The following is a 16522-nucleotide window of genomic DNA, read 5'->3' as shown; positions in this document are numbered from 1 at the left end:
TTAATCATCCAGTCTTATGCGAGCAAGAGACAGCAGGGAGATAAGTCACAGTCTTGGTATAAAGTCAATGTTGGGCTAGTAACTGGTACAGCCAGCCAGAAAAAGGACATTCATTTAGTTATGCCATTTGCCATGAACACGTTAACAAGTGGCTTGATAACAGTGCTCCCTGGGCAGTTCAGAGAATCAACAAAGCATGAAAGTACATGATTCAGCCATAAAGCAATGAAGACACAAATTTAGATGTAATTAAAATGATGGGTCTTTAAAGTTCTGGGGGAATTAATAAAGCTAGCTCAGGGGTAGATCATCTACTTGGCATGTATCAGAGTGCCCAACGCTTTCATCCCATGGGTGCAGTGAATGACAGGAACAAATATCATTTGGAAACCAGCCCATTGGCCCCAGCCCCAGAAGCCTGAGAAGTGACCATTCATTTGCCTTTGCATGTCGTTATGGCCATCAAGCCCAGAACAGGTGCTGGTTTCACCTGGTGATTTATCTCCTATGGAGTCTGATGGAGCAGGAACTGTTCCACACTGCCCATTCATTCTCCTTGCATACCCCACCTTCCTACCCTGTCCAACCCTGGAGCTATAAATCCCCATCAGCCAGGCTAAGCTAGTCACCCCTCATGCAACTGCCGTTTCAGCTCCACACTTCCTCTCCCTCCTTTGCGGGGTCCCAAGACCATGCAGACACCTCTGATCTCCTACTTCTTCTCCATCCTGTTTGCCACAGGTAAGGGCACATAGAATCGCAATGGCTATGGGTTGCATCCAATTAAGTTCTACTTAAAATTGTTGTTTAGTCGTTTAGTCGTGTCTGACTCTTTGTGACCCCATGGACCAGAGCACGCCAGGCCCTCCTGTCTTCTACTGCCTCCCGCAGTTTGGTCAAACTCATGTTTGTATCTTCGAGAACACTGTCCAACCATCTCATCCTCTGTCGTCCCCTTCTCCTTGTGCCCTCCATCCTTCCCAGCATCAGGGTCTTTTCCAGGGAGTCTTCTCTTCTCATGAGGTGGCCAAAGTACTGGAGCCTCAGCTTCACAATCTGTCCTTCCAGTGAGCACTCAGGGCTGATTTCCTTCAGAATGGATAGGTTTGATCTTTTTGCAGTCCATGGGACTCTCAAGAGTCTCCTCCACCACCATAATTCAAAATCATCAATTCTTCGGCGATCAGCCTTCTTTATGGTCCAGCTCTCACTTCCATATATCACTACTGGGAAAAGCATAGCTTTAGCTATACGGACCTTTGTTGGCAAGGTGATGTCTCTGCTTTTTAAAGTCTACTTAAAGTAGACCCGTTGAAATGAAGGGAGTTGAGCTAGACATGCCCACTCATTTCAGAATCAGAATAAAGTGAGAGTAAGAAAAAAAACTAATCTAAATTAAAGAGAGAGAGAGAACAAAACAAAACAAAACAAAACAAAAAACACAACACAGAGTCCTCTCTGAAAGGTAGTTCTACACTCTTGGCTCACACATAAAGTGGTGAACCCTCCCAGCTCTCACCTGGGAGCTTTCCTTTCTTCTCCCAGCCTCTCAGGAGATCTTCCCTTCCCTGCTCTCACTCAGGGTCCTTCCAGTGGGTTGTTGGTGTTGTTGTAATTTATACCCCTCCTTTCCTCCAGAAGGAGCCCAGGACAGCAAACGTATCCAAAACAAAGCATGCATTTTTATTTTCATTTTAAGATGCATTCAGCTGATGCCTGATGGGACAAAAACATGCATGCCAGGCTGCCAATGGATTAGTCACTTGCCATTGCGAAAATTAACACCAGATTTGCCCAGTTCCACCTATCTCCTCCAATATTTGTTTACCAAAATGGATGCAGTGCTTGACTGTAGTAATATTAAAAATTAAAATGATCAACGAAGCAGTTAAGAACAATTTAAACGTTTTAAAATAATTGAAATCAACTGTAAAAGTGATGGAAATGTGTGACTGACAGCCACATTTCCCTTTTGCTTGTCCACTGCATTAATGAGTCCCCCACCCCACCTTTTGCCATGTTGCTTTTTCGCCAAGAGTGGGTGATGCTGGAAGCAACAAGAGAAGAAATAAAAAAGAAGAAGAAGCAAAAGAATTTGAGGAAGGGTGGTCTGCAGCAGAGAAGCATTTGAAGCCTGGGCTCGTTTGTCTTCCCCTAGCAATAAATATGCCTGAATTGCTTCCCCATCACACCCATGACTCATTCCAGTGCCTCTTCATTCAGCAAAAGATTCCTGCATTGCAGGAGATTGGACCAGATGATCCCTGGACCCTGGGGTCCCTTCCAACTCTACAATTCTATGGTTCTGTTTACCCATAGCCTTTTATATACTAACCTCTTAGGCTCTTCCACATCAATTTAATGCTCCTAACCCTTCTTTTAGATTCTTATTTAATAATTTTAGCTGCTTCAATAATTTTAGCTTTCCAAAATGTTTTACAGAGTTTAAATGATTGTCCCCCACCCTACTTATGCTGATCTATGACCGTAATAAGGATTTGATTGATTGATATGCTTCTGTGATTCCTTCCAGGTCTTTGCTTGCATTGTGAGCACTGTAGCAGCAACACGGACTCCTGCACTGGCATGCCAGTTCTGTGTGAACAATCCCATACTGCCTGCCTCACCCTTACCATAGAGACCACAACTGGTGGGTGAATGCATTCATTCTTCATTCATTCATTCATTCATTTCTTTTGCATTGATATTGTGTTTTTTCTTCTGTTATAGTGTCCAAGGTGGGGTACATGTGTGCTTTCAATGCAGTCCCCCAACTTGGAGCCACCCAGTTCCAGACTTGCTTAGCTTCAGCAAGGAAGTGGCTTTGTATGCTTTTAGATCATTTCCCGGGATTTGCTTCCTAGGGAGCCGTGTTTTCCCCAAGCAGGGAAATGCTGCTGTGTGTGTGTGTGTGTGTGTGAACTTTTGGTAGGATGAGGGCTAAGCAGTGATGTGGGGGGGGGTAGAAATTTGATTCATTTTGCATTTGCAGACAAATCCCTCCTTTCTGAACCAATACATGAACTGGAACGTAGCCAGCCTTCAAACTCTGAATTTTGCAGTGCAGTTCTCTAGCCAAGTAATTGTACAGAAATGCATACGGTGTGGCAAAGTGTGCTTTAAATGCATGCGTTTGTGAAAGTGTCATACAAAATGCATTATATTGGGGGGAACAGTTTTGCAAAAATGTGCATACATTAGTCACAATTGCATACAAAGATAGGTGCATTCGGAGAAATTCACACAAAAATGTTGAATATTTGTGGGAATGTTTGCTCTCTCTCAAATGTGTAAATATGGAGAACTGAACTTAAGCTGAACAAATGACACGCTAAGAGAATACAAAATTCACAGATTCCCCCACCCCTAATGTCTCTATCATTTCCATTCTTTTGTTACCTGCTTTGGAGTTTGGATTTTTTAAAGTAGAATATATAGTGCAACGATAAATTACAAAACCAATGCATGTTGGCTGGCTTTTCTCTGTGAAAACTCCAGGGCATGACGTGTCCTTGGCCACCTACAAAGGCTGCACCAAGCTAATGTACTGCCCTTCATCCCCCATGAGCTTCACTTTTCCTAACCAGCGCGAAAGGAGAGCTGCCAAGTGCTGCCGCAAGGATTTCTGCAACAGTGGAGCAGTGACAAGTAAGCATCTCTTTCCAGCTTTTCGACTCCCCTAATCCTCTGCACTGATGTGTAGACAGCTCAAGAGCATCTGCCTGGCCTGCAGAAGGTCTCAGGTTCAATCCCCAGCATCTCTAGATAGGGCTGGGCAAGACCCCTCTCTGAAACTAGGGAGAGCTGCTCGGTGTAGCCAGTACTGAACTGGATGGACCAATGGTTTGACTCAGCAGCTGAAAACTTCCTGTGTTCCTAAGACGGCTCTGAGTGATGGACAATGATGATACTTAGGGATACGTTGGCATGGAGAATGCCTGAAGGTGCGTCTCCACCCCCATCATTCAGCCTGGACACTGAGGTCCAGCTCCGAGGGTCTTCTGGTGGTTACCTCCCTGTGAGAACCACCAGAAGGCCTTCTTGGTAGTGGCACCCACCCTGTGGAATGCCCTCCCATCAGATGTCAAGGAAATAAACAACTATCTGACTTTTAGGAGACATCTGAAAGCAGCCCTGTTTAGAGTAGTTTTTAATGTTTGATGCTTTATTGTGTTTTTAATATTCTGTTTGGAGCCACCCAGAGTAGCTGGGGAAACCCACCCAGGTGGGCAGGGTATAAATAATAAGTTGTTATTATTATTATGAAGAGCAGTGAACCAATCTTTCCACAGGTACAGAAGCAGGATAGGGGTGGAGAACCTCAGGGTCAAATATGGACTTCAACTCCTCTCTGTCTGGCCCCTAGAACTCACCCCAGGCCACACCCACTCTCCCCAAGCCACACTCCTCATTGGCCCTGCTTCACCCCACCTCAAGTGTTTTTGCCTAGCTGGAATGTGTCATAGAATCATAGAACTGTAGAGTTGGAAGGGATAATGAGGGTCATCTTGTCCAACCCCCTGCAATGTATGAATCCCAGCTAAATCATCCATGACAGATGGCCATCCAACCTCTGCTTAAAAACCTCCAAGGAAGGTGCTGTCCTGCAACTCTGATCACATTTTCTGTTTGCTTGGAAGGAAGGGAGGTACAGAGCGATATGGGAGCGTGTGTAGAACCTGGCCTGTTCTTCTTATCCTGAGTCAGATAAGTGGTCCATTTAGTATCATCTGCAACAGGAATGGGGGGCTGGTGGCCCTCATGTTGCTGGACTATTGCTTGGCCAATAGCGGGCTTCAGGCAAGGCTCTTCCCCAGTCATATGTGGAGGTGCAGGTGTTCTGCCAATGAGCTATGACCCCTTACCCAAAGTTACTGGGGATATGGAATTGGCCAGTTCTGGTGCACCAACCTAGTGTGTGATTCCTTTCCATTGGGATACCTGAAACTGGTTTGTTGGGAGATAGGAAAACCTGTTCTCCACACATTCTCTCTGCTTGCTCCCAGTGCGCCGGCTGCAGACCAGACCAAATGGACTGAAATGTCCTGGGTGCTTCTCAAATGACCCAACCTGCATACCCACCGAGATAATAAGCTGCAATGGCTGGGAAGACAACTGTGTCTACTATGATTTTGCTGTGGAGCAGGGTAAGGCCTAAGAGTTTGTAGTGCAACATCATCTTATGTAGAAGAAAGCTAGGGCTCATTCAAGGGGTGTGGATGGTGTGAAGCAAGCTTTGGGGGACAAGGTGAGCATCAGCAAGATGTCATGGTTAGAGTGCTGGATGTAGACTCTGGAGACGTGTGTTCAGGTCCTTGCTCGACCAGAAAGCCTTGAGCAGGTCACAATTCTCTCAATCTAGCTTACATCATAGGGTTGTTGTGAGAATAAAGTGGAGGTCTTTGGAGGATACAAGTAAGATCTGACTCTAAATTTCAATGTTTGGAAGTTGTGATGGTAACTGTAATGGTTCTAGGGGTTGCTCGTGTGTAAGCTTGTCCCAACGTCTGGCTGGGTTGCCTGAGTGAACCTTTCCTGTCCGGGCAGCCACTCGCCCGTGACTGTCTCAATTGCTGGCAGAATCCGTCAGTGGACGTTTCTTAAACTTCTTCCAACAAAGAAGTTCTTTGACGCCCAGTTTCCGCCTACTCTCCCTGCGCGGAAGCCTTCTGCGCAAGGTGGGCGTGGGCAGCGGAGGACCCCTTCTCTCCCCGCTGGTCCCAGGCAAGGAGTCATGGGATCACCCCGCTGATTCCCCCATCTCCCCCCCTTCTCCACTGGAGCTATGCTGATTCTCTCCCCCAGAAGATGGGCTGCCCCTCCCACTCCCGGGACGCTCTCTGGGATCCCTTCGGAGCTTGCTCTCTCCCTCGGACACTGATGGCAGTCCCCTGACAGTAACCTTCTGAAGGTGCTTAAGAAAACAGAAACTTAAATCTTCCTTTTTTTAACCCCCCGCCCGTTATTCAAATTAACAATAATTAACAATAATCATCATCAAATACGAATATATACATTGTTATTTAGACTTCCCTCCTCCCCTTCCTTGGTTCCCTATACAAACATTTACAAAACTGCACTTCCTCCTTAACTCCTTTTGTTTATTACTCTTTGTATTTCCTCCAAAGTCACCTTTTAACTGCTAGATTTTAAATTAGCCCTGCTAATGTATTTAATTGTTTACATTTTTTTAAAAAAATATAACCCACCTATCTCCCCCATTCTTTGTTGAAAATTCTTTCTTCTTGATTCCTTAATCTTCCCATAAGTTTTGCCATTTCTGCATAGTCCATTAATTTTACTTGCCATACTTCCTTTGTTGGGACAGTACCCTCTTTCCACCTCTGGGCAAATAACATCCTGGCAGCTGCGGTTGCACGAATACCTTAATTTTTGATGCATTTCTGTGACAGGGGTTGAGAACTGGATCTGGCCAGAGGACCAGATCCCAAAGTGGCAAACCTTTTGCGGGTCACTTTGGCAGACAGGTGATTCGATGGCTGCTCTCTCCACCATCAGTTTTTGGAAATCAAGAGTGGAGAGAGTGCTGTTGCACTCAGGCCCTCCTTGCTGGTGTTCCACAAGCATCTGGTTGGTGATGTTTATGAGCCTTGTGACACTGGCTAGGGAGGAGCATGACCAGATGTCAGAAGGGGAAGAAGAGGAGAACATTGGGTTGGGAGGATGGAGGGAGACCAAGCAGTGTTTCAGAAGAGGGCCCCACTTTACAGCCACCCTGCTCAGGTGTTAAGATCAGAGGTGGAGTTAGTCTGAATAGTGAACCCAAGGATGGTCCCACCCCATAGCCACCAGACTTTTCCACTCATCCACCAGGCATCATGGAGGGGGGAGGGGAGCCTAGTGAGGATGCTCCAGCCCCACCCCTGGGCTGAGGTTCCTTTAGCAACGGAGGTGCTATCTGGCCAACCAGAGAGCCAGCACGGTCAGAGATGAAGGGAGATGGTGAGATGCAAGACCCATCACTCAGGACACACTGCCACGAGCATAGATGTCAACAGACTCAGCAGTCCCTTGCCCCCCAGTAGGAGTGCCTGATGGTAGGCCCAAGCTTCTCACTTGGAACAAGACTGATGGACTCGCCCCATTCCTTAAAGAATGGAATGGAAGGGGCATGTCCAGTGTCAGGTCAACAGCTATGCTTTGCCTAGGCATGCTCTGCCATTTGAACTGATAACCTTGGAACCTGTGCTGAACAGACTTCTTTTATACAACTTTTGGGATCTCTCAAACCAAGAATCCAAGTCTTTCATCAAAGGGTGGGAGCCAGGACAATCACTGTGTGAATAGGATGCTAGACTAGACAGGCCATGGGTCTGAACCAGCTAGGCTCTTATATTCTTCTGATCTCAAAAAAATAGAGCAACAGAAAGTTGCGTCATTTTTTAAAGGCACCAACTTTTGCTGCAAAATATATGACGGCTAAGACTCATAGGAGAGTTTTATAAGAGTATAAATAAATGAGCAAATTAAGTTAATTTGGATATGCAGAAGATATTAAAAATAAATTTAAGGAACCCCAGAAAGAGGGGGAAGGAAGTCAAGTTTTGAAATGTTAAAATGATTGTAAAATTAGTGAAATGTATAAACGTGAAAAGCATAAATAATTTTTTTAAAGACTTATAGGAGAGGATGGGCGAATTCCTTACTGAGCTATTATTTTATTTTATTTTTTTATTTTATTTATTTTATTTTATTTTATTTTATTTTTTTCCCAGAGGTCTCAGAGTGGTTCACAGTATAATTCCACCCCTCTCCTTTCCTGCAGATGGTCAGATCTACACTTACGCAAAACGTGGTTGTGCAACCAAACGTGCTTGTCTGAATGAGCCACGTTACTTTGGGATCCCTGGAATGTACATGGAAGTTCTGAAAAATCCCCAGTGCACTGCTGCTCCCAAAATACTCACCAAAATTGGCAAGTAGCAAGTCCCTCAGGAAAACACATCTCATGAAGAGACTCTGGTTAAACTAAAGATCTGCTGAGGCATTTCTCAAGCAGCCGAATACCATTCTTACCAGGAAATTTTCATTGATTTGTAAGGTGGAATAATTTGCTATTCTATTATTTTGTTTGTCGGAAATCAAACGGAATAAAATCATGTTAAGGGTGAAGGAGATTTGCTTCTTTAAGTTTTCCTGCATGCCACTGGATCCTTGAATGACTTATTTTCATTAAATGTCCCATTTTCATCCTGTTTTGTAGGATGGTTTCCCAATTGAGTCATCATGAGGAAATTGTGGTTTAACAAAACAAGATGTCTTTTCTTAAGATGGTTAGGCAAGAGGAGGATGGGAGAAAGGAGCACTCAGACACATGGGTACGTTTTGCTCCAATAAACCATAGTTTCTGGGTCAGGGATTATTACATCTGAACCAGGTTATTTGTCTGCTCAGTTGATGGTGTGTTTGGATGTCATTACAGGTACCATCCAAAGCAGCATTATCTGTTAGAGATGCTCTAAGCAGAATCCCTGATCTGGACCATGTGCATAGTGAACTTTAATCTTTAACACCACCTGTATTTGTATGGCTCTTTTGAAAGAAAATTATTGCAAATGGCTACCACCATTCAGTGGCATTGAGTTTCATGGGTTAGTAGGTTCCATTGCGCACACATACTTACTCACGTAGGTGGCGCTGTGGTCTAAACCACTGAGCTTCTTGTGCTTGCTGACCGGAAGGTTGGAGGTTCGAATCCCTGCAACGGGGCGAGCTCTCATTGCTCTGTCCTAGCTCCTGCCAACCTAGCAGTTTGAAAGCACACCAGTGCAAGTAAATAAATAGGTACCACTGCGGCAGGAAGGTAAACTTTGCCTTTACCTTTATGTTTACCCATAGCAACAAACGGCCTTTGTTTCCTTAGGTTTTAATTGGTGGCAGGATTTTCTTCTCCTAGGCATTTTTCTGAAATGCCTTGAGAAAGTATACATAGACACGGCTTCAGTCTAGGTACACTGGAACATAAGTCAAGTTAGAAGAAGTTGTGAAATTAGAATAATGCACCAACTTTTTTCTTTCTTTCAAATTCTCAAGGTCATTTATTGCTCTTGGCCCTCACAATATCCAGTGGCCATAAGTTCCATAGGTTGATCATAGTGGGTGGAATGTTCTCTGTCACTATTGGTTCTTTATGGCATTGGCACCCAGTCCTTAAACCAAAAAGACTCTAAGGGCAGCTTGCCAAAAATTGGTATTAAAATGCTCCCTGCCCTCAAGATGACAATCTAAAAAGACACAACACATAAGGAAAAAGGGAATGGGAGGGAGGAGGGAGGGAAAAGCAAGCTTAAGCACAAGTTCTTCAAGTTCCAGTTCCCACAAAGCAGTTATATAGGATCTGGCTGTTTTGCCCTTGATAAACATCAGCCGCTTCCGGGGAGCACTCTCTCTTCCACATCCTGGATCAGATTGAAGAGCAGAGTGGGTGACAGTGATTGCTTTCACACAGCGGTTTGCTTCATGTCCCTGACGCTTCCCTGCTAATATCCACATTATATTTGAGCTTTCATGTGGTGTGAAACCACTTCCAGGAAACTAATGGAATATAGCAAAAAAAAAATTAGCACTCATTACCACGACGCGGGTGGCGCTGTGGGTAAAAGCCTCAGCGCCTAGGACTTGCTGATCGAAAGGTCGGCGGTTCGAATCCCCGCGGCAGGGTGCGCTCCCGTTGTTCGGTCCCAGCGCCTGCCAACCTAGCAGTTCGAAAGCACCCCCGGGTGCAAGTAGATAAATAGGGACTGCTTACCAGCGGGAAGGTAAACAGCGTTCCGTGTGCTGCGCTGGCTCGCCAGATGCAGCTTGTCACGCTGGCCACGTGACCCGGAAGTGTCTGCGGACAGTGCTGGCCCCCGGCCTCTTGAGTGAGATGGGCGCACAACCCTAGAGTCTGTCAAGACTGGCCCGTACGGGCAGGGGTACCTTTACCTTTACTTTTACCACGATTCGGAAGGAGTCAAGCGATGGAATTCAGGAATTCGCAGGAGTCAAGCAATGGAATTCAGGGTGGCAAATAGCTGTTTTCATGGGGAAACAGAAGCATGTGTGTGCGGAAAGGTATAGGAGTATCAATATTTGTTGTTTTGTCCCGCTAAACCCACCAGTGTGAAGGAAATTTGGTGTGATGTGCTGGTAGATGGGTGAAAAAGCCGCCGTTCCAGAGCACGACAGGTACCACAGTGTGAAAGGAACTGTAAGAAACCGGATAGAAGAGCTAGCCTTGTAACCAGGAAAAAAATAATTAAATATTTCTGACGTCTGGTGCATCCAGTGTCCAGGTTGGTAGGACTATGGCAGTTGAAGCTGCATCTATGGACATTTCCTCTCAATCTCACAGCCACTGAAGTTGCAAGAATAAATACGTTCCACCTGCCATCTCCAACAATCCCAGGTGTGTGTGTTGGAAATAACCTTCTGACTTGCATCTCCTACTTTTGGCTTCAGTTTTAGAGCCTTGAGGCAAACATTAACTTCTCAGGAGGTGTCGTCATGGCTGCTAGGCTTGCAACAAGGGAAATGCTTCACCCGATAGTAATTGATGTCCCTGGAGCCGGATGAACACAGGAACTAGAGGTTCCTCAAATGCTACCTTAATGAGCTGAATTGATCTGGACTGAGAACTCTTTCCAACATGTGTCAGGGATTGAGGGGTGTGAGCGGGAGGAGAAATTGGATCCGGTCCACATTTAAAGGCGAACCTACTGACTTTGTGCTTCCTGAAACCGCAGCGTGAACTGAATCACAGCTTTCCTTCACAATTTGCACCTCTTTGAATTTTGCAATGCGGTCCTCCAGGCAATTTGCGTGTACAAAGATGCATATAGAGTGTGCATGCAAATCCAATATATTAGTGAGAATAACATACAGAAATGCATGGCATTAGGGGGAAATTGCTTTGCAAAGTCTGTGTAGAAGGATAGATGCCCACTAACATACTGGTGAATTTTTATGAGGACCTTTAAAATCTCTCCCCCACAAACAGATGTCGAAATGCAGAGAACTGAATTGAAGATTGAAAATATGAGAAACTGAAGTTGACAGACACACCCATCTAATAATGTACCCCTCCTACACACACACACACCACTCATCTGCTTTAACAGAGTCAAATCAATGGTTCATCCAGCTCATTTAGAGATGGATATGTTAATCTTTTTCTACTCTGTATCAGTTTCAGGTGTGCACATTCATAAGTCTGTTTGGTTCTATTTCTACATCTCTCTCTCTCTCTCTCTCTCTCTCTCTCACACACACACACACACACACACACATTGTATCAATGTCTGCATTTCTAAACACTTGACCCTAAAATATGGCACTTCTTTTTCTTTTTCTGTTGAACCAAGCACAATATCACAAAATCAGTAGAAGTGAAATAGCCTGGGGTTTTCTGGACGCAGGGCATATGCGACAGCCTCCCTCCTCCACCTTAAAACCTGCCTCTTTAAGTTTCTCAAAAGGAGATGTCGTCATGGTTGCTAATCCAAGACAGGCACGCATGTGATTGATGTTTCAGGAACTCGTTCCATCCAGGAACTATTATTGTGATCACACACAAACACATACATGCACTGTGCTCTTTCTGTGGCATTTTCAACCTACAGAGCTGTAAAACGTTCTGGATTGAGAGGTGTCTTCCACACACACACACACAAACACACACACACACACACACTTTTCAGACTTGGTCCTTTGAGTTTCTCAGCACAATGAAGATTTCCTTGGAGATCTCTGTCTGGCTGCTGACAACCTTGCTAGCTACAGGTGAGTTGGCTGTTTTGAAAGCCACGGGCGACCTTCTCGTGTAAGAGCTTTTCTTGCCTCTTTTCCAGGGTCTTAACCACAGGGAGGCTCGCCCACATCAGGGATATTCCAGATCCAACCCTAAGTGTTCAGCTGTCATGAAAATGAAAGCAGAAAAAAGATCAAGTCTCTGACCCAATTACATGTAGAAATTTAAGAGAAAGTATGCAGGCAGCATTCTGCCCAATAGATCACCACAAAGTACAATATATATGCCTCCAATTTATGATCTATCACTTTTCCCTGGCCACCTGACCTCTTAGGCACTTCATCAACTTCTAGCTCTATGGGCTTCCCTTCTTCAAGATACCAGCCTTTGCAATGGGCAGACATCCTTTGTGGTGCCCCAACATTTCAAGAGACAATGGGACACCCACCACCTTGTCCAGATAGGGGCTGACACAAGATGGCCGTATGTTCTACATTACAGTGGGGAGTCCTCTATTTGAAATGCTTTCAGAGGGCAGTCTTCTCATTGAAGGTGACCTATATCTGAAGGGCTTGTGTGGTCTATGTCTGTTGGTGACCCCTGATCTCGGAAAACTATTAAGGGGCCCCTATGTGAGACATTGATCTCCTTTCTCTCTCCCTCTCCCCCAGGAATCTGCCTTCAATGTGAACATTGTGAAAGTGCCACCCGGTCGTGCTCTGGGCCTCTGCAGACCTGCAAAGAGCCTCAAAGTGCCTGCCTCACCCTCACAGTAGAGACCCGAGTGGGTAAGTGGCTTATGTTTTGTGGGCTCGGGTGGAAGGTTACCGTATTTTTCGCCCCAGGGGACTCTGCCTTTAGCTGTTCCTCTTTTCTTTTTCTCAGTTTAGCTTACCTCACAGGGCATGTTGTGAGATAATCATGAAATTACCCAGTCATTGCCAGCTCCAGGGTTTGCAGGGTCCCCAAAGGCACAAATCAACAAGAGCTCCTGCAGTTTGGACCCCTGGAATAGCTGGTTCTCGCCTTCTTCTCATGCAATCAGGCAAAACGAGGAAAGTGGCCACATACAAAGGATGCACCAAGCTTGAATACTGTCCTCCGGGGCCCTTCACCATCACCACCGCGCCAGAGGAACGCATTCGGAGCAACTCAGAGTGCTGCTGCCAGGATCACTGCAACAAGGGAGCTTTGAGGTGTATGCATTTCATTTCATTTCATTTCATTGCCTTGCTAGCTCATTTGCTTCCCCACCAACCAGGTTTATCAACCAGATTCCTGCGTGGCAGAATCCTGGAGTCTTGGCTCTGCCAACATGTCTTCATTGGGGAATGGGTGTTGTTTGGGTGTTCAGCATCTGCTGTGCATGTAGAAGGTCGCAGGTTCAGTCCCCAGCCTCTCCATGTCTGAAATCCCAGGGAGCTGCTGCTAAATGGTGTCAATGGCTCGACTCGGTATAGAGCAGCTTCTGATGTATAATTTTATATCAGCTTCTGCTCTCATTCACCACTTCCACCTTTCCTCCAAGGATCTCAACAACCCTACAACAACCCTGTGAGGTAGGTCACACTGAGAGACTGCGTCCGGCCCAAGGTTACCCAGTGAGCTGCATAGCTGAGTGGGGATTCGAACCCAGGCCTCCCAGGTCCTAGTCCAGCACACTAACCACTACCCCATCATTGGAGCAGAAGAAGCTGCCTTATACTGAGTCAAAGCAACTGGTCCACCTAGCTCAGTATCACCCACACTGCCTGGCAACAGCATTTCAAGCAAAGGACATTCCCATGGAAATGCCATTGGGAACTGAACCTATGATCTTCTTCCTCCAAGACTGCTGCTCTACTCCTAAGCTACAGCCCACATGGCTCTGATGATACATGAAGGAATACTACATAGCGGTGCTGGTTGCATGGATGCTTCCCTCCCTGTTTTTACTACTTCCTTGCAAAGTGGCAATCCAATGGAAAGGATGTGTGGCATCCACATGCAAAGACCAAAAACTGGCAGTGACCCACGTTTGAATCTTACAGTCCATTCCCACCAAAAGCTTCTGCAACCTTTGGTTGTATCCAGCCAGCCTCTGCTCAGGAGATCCTTTGAAATGAAAGGACTTAAGTTGACCGTGCCCATTCATTTCGATGGGTCTGCTCTGAGTAGGATGAGCATTAGGCACAGGAACCCCAGTGTGACAGCACTACAACCTCTGTCATTCCATTGGTTGTGCTGACTGCCGCTGATAGTAGGGGCAACCTCTGGAGAGCCACACGCTAACCATCTATGCGCTAGACCTATGCCAACAAGTCCACCCCAAGTTCACTGCCATATTTGTAGACAGTCATCTGTTGGGGAGACTGGATTTCCTGAGATTGGACTACATACCTTGAAAATCCCCTTTTAGGTCTCTGATTCCGTGGCGTTTCAGCACCACTTTTGCAGCACTCAGCTGCTGCTGCTGAATGCAATGTCTTCCAGATTTCCAGAGTTCTTGCTCTGACGGTGTCAACCTGAAGCCAATCCACACTGAAGGCAGGAAGACTCACTTCCCATTTCCCCCTGCCCTCACTCTCACTTGGCTTTCTTTGATTCTCACCTAGAATGCTCCAGAGGCTCTGATTCATTCCAGGGTGAGCAGCCTCTTGCTCACCCATCCCCAAATCTGCACTGCTAGCTATTGTTGTTAGGCCTGATGAAGCAATGTGGTACAAGCAGCTCCCTTTATCAAAAAAGGGAGTGCGCGAGCAATCCAGAAGTGTTAGTAGAATAGGATTTTGAATGTAGCTGCCAACCTCTTTGATTTATTCCCAGTGCCTTTGCTAAGTGAACCCAACCAAAGATGGTGCCCTCCACGCAACTTGAGAGGTTCTACCTGCACGATCGGCGACAAGGTTTTCTGCCATGGTCAGGAAGTCTACTGCATCTACCTCTCTGGCTACGCTGCAGCTGGTAGAGTTGCCAACTTTAGTTTTTTAAAAATACGGTCCACTGGGGTGATGCATCCCATTTCACCAATTCAGGTGAAACATGAAGGTGCTTTCCCTTCCCTGACCCAATGCCGCACCCCACTGGAGCCCTCCTACATGGGTTGCACAGCAGCAGCTGAGAAGTAGTGATAACAACAACAACAACAACAACAACAATTTATTTATACCCTGCCCATCTGGCTGGGTTTCCCCAGATGCTCTGGGCGGCTCCCAACAGAATATTAAAAACACAATAAAACACCAAACATTAAAAACTTCCTTAAACAGGGTTGCCTTCAGATATCTTATAAAAGTCAGATAGTTGTTTATTTCCTTGACATCTGGTGGGAGGGCGTTCCACAGGGCGGGCGCCATTACCGAGAAGGCCCTGTGCCTGGTTCCCTGGAACCTCACTTCTTGCAGGGAGGGAACCGCCAGAAGGCCCTTGGAGTTGGACCTCAGTGTCCGGGCTGAGCGATGTGGGGGTGGGGGGATGCTCCTTCAGGTATACTGGGCTGGTTCCAGCAAGAGCTCACAGAGCTCACAAGATCTTGCTAGAAGCCACTTCTGCTTTTCTGGTCACCCCTGGGGCACCTTCTCTTGCGGTTCTACCACCAGAAGCAGTTGTCTCAGCCTGCCTCATAGGTGGGCTGGCCTTGACCATCCTGGGTGTGGTTTTGAAGGATGAGCCAGGGCTGCATGGAATCAGGGCTGAACATAGGAAGCTCCCATATATGATTGGTCCAATTCCATCTACACTTGACTGGCAGCAGATCTCCAGGTTTTCAGACAGGACTTGTTCCCCATCTCCTTCCTGGAGATGCCTGGGATAGTCACTGTATTACTTCACTAGAGCTCAATAGTAGAGCATCTGCTTTGCAGATGCAGAAAGTTTCAGGTTCAATCCCCGATCTCCAGGTAGGACTGCGAGAGACTCCCTTCCTGAAACTCCAAAGAATGGCTGCTAGTTGGTGTAAACAATACTGGGATTGACCAGCTATCTGGATAGCTCATTTGGTTAGGTGCTGATAACATCAAGGTTGCAGGTTCAATCCCTGTATGAGACAGCTGCATGTTCCTGCATTGCAGGGGGTTGGATTGGATGATCCTCAGGGTCCCTTCCAATTCTAGGATTCTATGACTTGGTATAAGGCAGCTGTCCTTATCCATGATCATTGGCTAAACTGGCTGATGGGAGTTGTAACCCAACAACAGCTGGGATTCCAAGGTTGAAGAACACCAATCTACCCTGACTGGAAGCAGCTTCCCAGGGATTATGGCCATATGATTCCCCTGACCTATCTGAGATGCCACTGAGAATTGAACCTGAGACTATCTGCATACAAAGCAGGTGTTCTACCTCTGAGCTACAGCACTTCCCCCAAGAAATCATCAGTCAAGATGGTTGCCTGGAGGGAGTGGAGAGGACCGAAGGAATGGCTCACAGATCCTGGGCATGTCTTGGCTTGATTGTTTTCTCCCATCCCCTCAGGTAGCAAGAATGAGACCTTTGTCAGACGAGGCTGTGGGACACAACATATCTGCACTGATAAGCTGGGCATTTTTGGAATACCGGGGTTGTTCCTTGAAACGCTGACGAAGGCAGATTGCAACCAGGCTAATGAAATTGAGGACTCAGACTTCAGAGAGCTTTCATGGAACTGAAACACACACACACAAGCCTTCCTTTTGGCTCTTTAGCCAGACTAAATTATTACATTGAATGGGTCATAGCCAGGCAACGTGTGGGGCAGGAAGCTTCTTTCAATGCAGACAGAGCGATGGAGAATATTCTGGATTTTCCACCAAT

General features: G+C 46.2%; 2 protein-coding genes across 3 annotated transcripts; both read left to right on the top strand.

Moving 5' to 3' along the window:
- Positions 1 to 684: 684 nt before the first annotated feature.
- LOC310683417 (phospholipase A2 inhibitor gamma subunit B-like) lies at positions 685 to 8133 on the top strand. Its single transcript, XM_083453322.1, has 5 exons — positions 685 to 741; positions 2534 to 2650; positions 3499 to 3648; positions 5007 to 5147; positions 7787 to 8133. The coding sequence occupies exons 1-5, from the start codon at positions 693 to 695 to the stop codon at positions 7942 to 7944; spliced, it is 615 nt and encodes a 204-aa protein (XP_083309448.1). The 5' UTR covers positions 685 to 692; the 3' UTR covers positions 7945 to 8133.
- Positions 8134 to 11546: 3413 nt separating this feature from the next.
- On the top strand, positions 11547 to 16519 carry LOC310684700 (phospholipase A2 inhibitor and Ly6/PLAUR domain-containing protein-like). 2 transcript variants are annotated; one of them, XM_083456178.1, is made up of 5 exons: positions 11547 to 11784; positions 12424 to 12540; positions 12798 to 12950; positions 14558 to 14695; positions 16205 to 16519. In XM_083456178.1, the coding sequence occupies exons 1-5, from the start codon at positions 11730 to 11732 to the stop codon at positions 16375 to 16377; spliced, it is 636 nt and encodes a 211-aa protein (XP_083312304.1). In that variant the 5' UTR covers positions 11547 to 11729; the 3' UTR covers positions 16378 to 16519. The 2 variants fall into 2 exon arrangements, with proteins under 2 accessions (XP_083312304.1, XP_083312305.1); XM_083456179.1 differs by lacking the exon at positions 12798 to 12950.
- The last annotated feature ends 3 nt before the right edge of the window (positions 16520 to 16522 follow it).

The sequence above is a fragment of the Podarcis tiliguerta genome, assembly GCF_965153285.1.
Source record: "Podarcis tiliguerta genome assembly, chromosome: 8".
Taxonomy (NCBI): domain Eukaryota; kingdom Metazoa; phylum Chordata; class Lepidosauria; order Squamata; family Lacertidae; genus Podarcis; species Podarcis tiliguerta.
Note: the sequence above shows the minus strand (reverse complement) of the source record. Positions and strands in the feature narration are given on the sequence as shown.

Bases quoted from the DNA above. Each gene is read 5' to 3' on its own strand.
- LOC310684700 (XM_083456178.1), top strand. From the start codon at position 11,730: ATGAAGATTTCCTTGGAGATCTCTGTCTGGCTGCTGACAACCTTGCTA. The intron at 11,785-12,423 runs GTGAGTTGGCTG...CCTCTCCCCCAG, and splicing joins GACAACCTTGCTAGCTACAG to GAATCTGCCTTCAATGTGAA. The intron at 12,951-14,557 runs GTATGCATTTCA...ATTTATTCCCAG, and splicing joins CAACAAGGGAGCTTTGAGGT to TGCCTTTGCTAAGTGAACCC.
- LOC310683417 (XM_083453322.1), top strand. From the start codon at position 693: ATGCAGACACCTCTGATCTCCTACTTCTTCTCCATCCTGTTTGCCACA. The intron at 742-2,533 runs GTAAGGGCACAT...GATTCCTTCCAG, and splicing joins CTCCATCCTGTTTGCCACAG to GTCTTTGCTTGCATTGTGAG. The intron at 3,649-5,006 runs GTAAGCATCTCT...GCTTGCTCCCAG, and splicing joins CAACAGTGGAGCAGTGACAA to TGCGCCGGCTGCAGACCAGA.